Below are 7,598 nucleotides of genomic sequence, written 5' to 3' on the forward strand. Positions count from 1 at the left end.
ATATATATATATATACATATATACACACACATCGTCATTTATCACTTTACCAGTAAACAATGCACTTACTGATTCCTTTCAGTTGATCTTTCTGCGTATTGTATCGATTACCAACGCCACTTGTACAGTTCACCTTTTTGTCTTCACTTCGTGGTGTGAGTTAATTCACTTTCATCTTTATCATTGGATTGATTAAGTCAAGTACGTTTGTCAGAACGGTATGAGGTGGACTAGATGTTGAAATCGCAAGTTTTGGATAAGAGGTAAAGAATTTGATCAACTTTCTTGATCACAGAGAGTTGACGTGGCATTTCCCCCCGCCCAATCTAGTGTTGTTATTTATCTATTTATTTATTCTAATCCTATCGTTCTTCCATGTGTCATAAAATATTTTCCTTGTCGACCTTGGATCGGGAACCAGTGAAGTTTTAGTGTATCATGTACCAATTCTGTTCGCATGACGATGATATTTTGCCTGTCATGTGACGACCGACTGTTTATGAGTAGTCACTGAGTGCGACTAAACCGCGCGTCACTAAGCAGGCGTGTCAAGTGCGTTTGAGTACGCGCCATTAAATTCGAATTCGTTGAGCATATATATTTTCTCTATTGAAAATCTCTTTCAGTCTTAACTCATTGTTACAGTTATAAAAAGTACCTACAGTATCTACGCATGTAGTGTCCATTTTCGTGATTCTATGTATGGTTATTTCAAAACACGCTTTCCGTTATCATTTGGTACTTCACTGCATACCACTGTGGGAACGCGACCCTTCCCTGCCCGCCCATTTGTTAGTCATGTACTGGCCAAGGACGTGAGCGTGACGTCAAAATAAACAAGTGAATAAATAAATGATAAGATGAACAGATGCATAAACCATTAATGAAGGGCCACCGCGGATATGAATAATGGAAAAAGTGTTACACGTTAGGTAGTCCCCCATATTGACTGCATCAGTTGCAAGCAATGTTATATATAAACATTCTACCGTTCCCCAGTTCTGCTGCTTCTCGCTTAACCTCTCCTTGTCTTCTTGTCCAGTTCAGAAGCACTGGTGAAATGTCGGCAACGAAAATATGCTGAAAAAGGTTTAACTGATATTGTTTTTTTTTCTATAATCAATCGATTCAACTGGGTTGAGAGGTGATGTGTGTATGTGGGGGGAGGGGCCGTGTTTGCGAGAGAAAGATAGGGAGGGAGATATAGAGGGGGAGAGGAAGAGAGCGGGGGATGGATACAGAGGGAGAAGGAGATAGAGAGAGGGATGGAGAGAAAGAGAGAGGGAAGCAGGCCGGGAATAGGACATGAGAAGAGGGAAGAGGAGAACTGGAGAGGAAGAGAGGGGCAGAAGAACAGAGATAGGGAGGAAGAGGGAGAGAGAAAGATGGAAGGAGCCATGTGAAGATATAGAAGGAGAGAGGGGAAGGGGGAAGGGGGTTTTGGAAGTTTGTTTGGCTGCGTGCATAGTTCCGTGCAGAGGACTCGAGTGGTGTCTTCTGCACTCAAATTAAATAATGTTACTTTGATGGCTGTGTACAGATACAACCCTGTTCGTGCTGAGAGCCAGGACCTAAAGTCGTGTCGTGGATTTGTGGTCGGATGTCGGCAAACGGACACGACTGAATGGATTAGTACATACCAAGGTCTTGGACCACGTGTTGGACTCGTGATCGACAGCTATTTCCCTCCCGGAAGAGAGCTCAGAGCTCGTATATGACCGGTCTATGGGTAATGTTGTGACCCTCCACACACACACACACACACACACCCACCCACACAACTCCTCTCCGCCCACGTGAGTTGGAGTAACGAGTCGTAGCGCAGCCTAGGGAGCGGGGAAGTGTTGAGGAGATGAGGGACGAGAGGAAAAACTCCATAGAACAATCGACTTACCTTTGCGCCGGCGTGGGCAGGACGGGATGCACCTTGGCCAGGTTGGTTGACCACACCTGACCCGTCCCGCTCGAAGGTGGCCTGGAGAGGAAGAGGAGAAACGAAGTTGTGAGAGTGCAAGAACACGGCAGGGTCTTCGTCTACGTCACAGTGGTTCTCAGACTGTGTTCTGCGGAACCCCAGGGCTCCGTGAAGACCTTTCAAGGGTTCCGTGAAGACCTTTCAAGGGTTCCGTGAAGACCTTTCAAGGGTTCCGTGAAGACCTTTCAAGGGCTCCGTGAAGACCTTTCAAGGGCTCCGTGAAGACCTTTCAAGGGCTCCGTGAAGACCTTTCAAGGGTTCCGTGAAGACCTTTCAAGGGGTCCGTGAAGACCTTTCAAGGGTTCCGTGAAGACCTTTCAAGGGCTCCGTGAAGACCTTTCAAGGGCTCCGTGAAGACCTTTCAAGGGCTCCGTGAAGACCTTTCAAGGGCTCCGTGAAGACCTTTCAAGGGTTCCGTGAAGACCTTTCAAGGGCTCCGTGAAGACCTTTCAAGGGTTCCGTGAAGACCTTTCAAGGGTTCCGTGAAGACCTTTCAAGGGTTCCGTGAAGACCTTTCAAGGGTTCCGTGAAGACCTTTCAAGGGTTCCGTGAAGACCTTTCAAGGGTTCCGTGAAGACCTTTCAAGGGTTCCGTGGCAAAAAAATATATAATTATTTATTCATTTGAACAGGAATAAATAAAATGAAATATGAATATGATGATTTTTTTTTGCATTTGAGGAGAGAGAGAAGGAGAGAGACCAACAAACACAATATATATACTGTGTGTATTGGTGACGGTTATTCTTAAATCCTTTTGTCTGTCAAAATATTTTTCGTTGTGGGTTCCCCCGAGTACCAGCAAATGTGAAAGGACTCCGTTAGATGGAAAAGTTTGAGAACCACTGGTCTACAATATGAACTAAAACACCAACATGCACACTATGAGGGCAGAGGAGTGAGATGGAATGTCCGAAATTGAAAGCTCGCGACGAGAAATAGGGTCCATCTTTCAGAGCAGAAATCAGAAGCGACTGAATGATTTTCAGAGGGGCACACTTGGGAACGACTTAACAAAACTCGGCCTCTTCCGCTTATTAGTATAAAAGCTGGTATTGGGAATGCTGCATTCTGATAGCTTCTTTTTTTATGCAGTGTGTTTGTGTGTGTGTGTTAACCTGATTATGGCATACAATTAGTTGATTTTTTTTTTATTTGCCTGTGTGTGTGTGTGTTTATGTTTGTATTTTTTCAATCCGTCTCAATATAGACCGATAGGTCTCTCATTGATATACCCCCCTTAGATTGCAATTCACTAAAACGGCGAACACTAATTGTCCACTAAAAGTCATAACGCAGTGGAACGTTTCGCGCCGTCTAAGTAGACATCGTCATGCTTTGTTCAACGGCGGTTGGAAGGGAGGGGCAGGAAAGTTAAAACAAATGTTTTATAACTGTGTTTTACAACCGTGCTTTACAAGTGACCCGCGTCGACTGACTCGCTGATGGGCAGTCAAATCCAGGCGAAGTTCGCTCGTTTGGCGTGAATTTAGCGCGTGGTTCTTTACAGAAATTAATCTATATAATTACAATTTAATCAAATAATTTACCTATTTTAAATATACTTTTTATACATAATTGTTTAGGACAATAGTAGAACAATATAACATACTAACACTTTATATACATTGAGCATATGCTATACATACGTGACACTTTGTATTTATGTGGTCACGGTCACACATTTAGAAAGACAGTTACGTGACAGGATCCACCAGGCTCCGGAGTCACAAAACAAATGCAGTTAGTCAAAATTGGCCCTAAACTATTCACTGCGCGGTTTCCCTCGACCAAAAACAATCGCCCGGCGACAACTGGGAGAGGTATGCGAGACGGGAACAGCATTGAAGGAGGTCAGAGTGACTGATGTCACTTTGTGGGAATTTTCCTCAAATTTGTGGAAAAGTTTAAACTGCCTGCCATTATTTTTGTGTAGAATTTGAAGAATTACATGTTGCAAAGAACTTATTTGTGTATATAATAATTCCTTCCTTTTGTGGGGAAAAATTGTGGAAATCCAGATTTCCTTGTGGAAAAAAATCTCGCTCATTTGTGGGAACTGCCATAGATCACAGTGGCAACACTAGGACATATCACGGCGCAAAACGTTCGCGACTCTTGCGGAAGCTGAGATCAAAGACGGAAGTCACCAGGATTAGTCCTTGCTGCTTCTGGGAAAAAAAGACTCACCTTTTGGTGCTCCAAGCGTCCATGTTGCTGACTGTTTCCTCTCGAGCTCTTCCAGGAATCAAGCTGACGTAAGCTTCAACCGACACGTAACGGACGCCAAAATGATACCTAATGAACGACAGTTGACAGCAGACGCCTACTGTCAGCTAACGAACGTCAACCGACAAATAAGGACCGTTAACTGTCATAACGGACACCAACTGTTACCTAACGGACGCCAATTGTCACCTAACAAACGCCAACTCTTACCTACTGGATGCCAACTGAAACCCAAATCTAAGTTTAGATATTTATTGGTCCCAGCCAAACATTCCTCCAGCATTTGGTATCCATTACCTGAAACATATTATCTGCTAAGAAACGCGAACGTTTTTTCCCACAACACAACATCCAAAACGTCATCCTAAACAAATATCCGGATTTTTTTTTTCCAAAGAATGCTGCAAATTAAGTGAGGGAATGATTGAAGCCTCCTTCAGCCAGAGCATCAGGTTTTAAAAAAGGCGACCTTTATGTCCAACCAACGCTGAAAGAAACTCACCCGCTTCAACAAAATAATAATAACACGGCTTCTTCATACGAGTGTGACCAATTTGCATAAGAATGCTGCAGACTGGAGGCCTTTGTTATGGTCCCTGCTGGTTCAGATCTAAACACATGTATTGTTACACTATAAACTCCTAAAACTATAACCTCATTTTCCTGAGACTGAATATATAATTACTTGTGTCTTTACTCATCCTTTCCTACGGTCATCAAGTAATTCTTCCTCAACAATATGAAGAAACCCCTGCCCCTTTGACTTCAGTAAGTAACAAAATTCCTTGAACATCCACCCATAGACATGCTTGGACGGGCCCCCATCCCCCCTTCCAGAATCCCAGGCGTCAGCGACACACACTGAAGAACCTGGCGCCAGGCCCTTCGATGTTCTGATCTTGTATTGACCACACGAGCGGAACGCACACCACGGACCACCTGTTCCACTACCTGGAACCGCTACACTGGAAGCACGGAGGACATCGACGAAGAGGCGATAAAGCAGCGAGGTGGCATGGCTCCGACCGCTCAAACGTACGCACGAACGCCAGCACTTAAGTACACCCTCACACGTACGTGCATGTGCCAATCAATACAGTCAACAAACCCTCATACACACACACACACACACACACACACACACACACACACACACACACACACACACACACACACACACACACACTACGGCGGCCCGGGTTCGAATCCCGACCAGGCCTGAAATAATTTCAGTATCGCTGCGCTGCAGGGTGTCACTCCAACTCTCGTGGACGGGGAGTTGGGTGTGTAAGGTCACAACATTACCCATGGATCGGTCATATATGAGATATGAGCTCTCTATCGGGAGGGAAATGGCTGTCGATCGCGAGTCCAACGCGTGATCCAAGACCATGGTGAATCACACACACACAGTGAACAATGTAATGGGTCAAAGAAGCAAGACATAAAGGTGAAGATGTCCTAGGAAGAATGTATTTACTGCTAAAATAAGAAGAATCTGGTGTTTTTGAATCCTAAAAACACCCGTGTCCTGTAGGTAAGAGCGATCGTATAGTCCTCGAATTTCACATGGCAGAAAAAAAAAGTATAGAAAAATGAATCCTATGCCCAGGAGGAATAGAACTTAGCCAAAGCAAACTTCACGAGAGTGAAGAGATTCACGAAGAAAACTGGAAGGACTTCAGGGAGAAAACTGGAAGGAAAATATGAAATGTTATTGTTCATGTTTTACAAGGAAACTGTGTCCCAAACGAGTGGAAGAGATTTTTGGAAATATCAACCAATCCGTTGCTCCAGGTCTCCCTTCCAGGAGACCCACAGCCCTCAAATAACCGGCAACGGCCACTGACCCACAGGTCATTGAAGGCATAAATATTGTGCTGTAGTCTAGGAATAGGTAGAGTGGAGCCGTGTAAGACGAAATGTCCAGTGTACTCTATATGGTGGTTGCATCTGGGGCAGTTGGACTGTGACGCCAAGCCTCCCCTGGTTCTGTCTCAGTGCTGGGTGCTGACCTGAGCGCAGCCGTGCTACTGTTCGGGGCCGGTTTAGTATATGGCCTAAGATTTTTTTTTTTCTTTTTTTTTTCTACTCTGGGATAATATGTGGCCTACCTATTCAACGCACCGAGGAACGCACCCAGCTCTGCAGGTTAGGTTAGGTTAGGTTTAAATGAAAACATTTTTAAAGTATTGTTTGTTTTAAATTTTTCCTGAGGTAGGACACATTCAAACAGGGTAGGACACATACTAAACCAGTTTCAAAAAGGTAGGCCACATACTAAACCGGCACCGTGTGTTTTCATGGTTTTCTTAGGAGGTAATTTTCTGTGGGTCTGACGTCGGACGTGTGTGGGAGGGAGGAGGGGGGTTGTAATGATCTTGGTGGTGTTTCTTGAAGAGCTTGTTTTGTCACCTAAGTGTGGATGCAAGGATATTGCGGAACAGGTGGGACAGTGTTATATACATATATATATATATATATATTATGGGAGAAAGCATACGCTGGACTCGACGTTCGTCAATTTATTCCGACGTTTCGAACCCTGTCCGGGGTTCGTCTTCAGGGTAATACAGTGGTAGCAATGGAAATGTACATAAATAAGAGGAATTTGGTACACTGGGACAGGTCTCCACAGTAACCGTTACAATCCGACGCAGTTAAACCAAATCAAAAACACAAATGAGAAACAAATATAAATAAAACTATAAAATAACAGGTGCAATACTTCCTTGAAAAACATTCACCGAGTTTACCATAGAAAAATATGTATATATATATATAAAGAAAATATAGTGAAAGTTGTAAGGATTCACCCCGCTACCGATGGGTCGCACCACTGTGCACTCCCGTGGAACAAATGTCCCGCGTAGCATGTATATCACGAATAAAAGAAATTGGAACAAGAACACAAAATCCATCAATATCATAAACATACAAAAAGGAAGAGTACACATTGAAATAAATAAGAAAAGCAGTATGAAAAAATGCCCCCCAAGATTGGGCATAAAAGCTGTACGACGTGGCATGCCACAACGGTACGCGGAACAAAAGTCATATACATATTTTTCTATGGTAAACTCGGTGAATGTTTTTCAAGGAAGTATTGCACCTGTTATTTTATAGTTTTATTTATATTTGTTTCTCATTTGTGTTTTTGATTTGGTTTAACTGCGTCGGATTGTAACGGTTACTGTGGAGACCTGTCCCAGTGTACCAAATTCCTCTTATTTATGTACATTTCCATTGCTACCACTGTATTACCCTGAAGACGAACCCCGGACAGGGTTCGAAACGTCGGAATAAATTGACGAACGTCGAGTCCAGCGTATGCTTTCTCCCATAATAATGGTTCCTGGACTCCAGCTATTTACGAATATATATATATATATATA

The 7,598-nt window shown here is 43.6% G+C and overlaps 1 protein-coding gene across 1 annotated transcript in view; it reads right to left on the reverse strand.

Annotated features, from left to right (window-relative positions):
• LOC143036767 (metalloreductase STEAP3-like) overlaps window positions 1-4,559 on the reverse strand; it is a 114,443-nt gene extending 109,884 nt beyond the window's left edge. Inside the window, exons 1-2 of the mRNA XM_076204476.1 lie at window positions 4,165-4,559; window positions 1,895-1,975 (exon numbers count right to left, since the gene is read on the reverse strand). Of these exons, the coding sequence (XP_076060591.1) occupies window positions 1,895-1,975; window positions 4,165-4,187 (104 nt within the window). The 5' untranslated portion in view covers window positions 4,188-4,559. The remainder of the gene's footprint in view (window positions 1-1,894; window positions 1,976-4,164) is intronic.
• Between the last annotated feature and the right edge of the window lie 3,039 nt (window positions 4,560-7,598).

Source organism: Oratosquilla oratoria, chromosome 21 (assembly GCF_046742065.1).
Source record: "Oratosquilla oratoria isolate Oo_2021 chromosome 21, ASM4674206v1, whole genome shotgun sequence".
NCBI lineage: Eukaryota > Metazoa > Arthropoda > Malacostraca > Stomatopoda > Squillidae > Oratosquilla > Oratosquilla oratoria.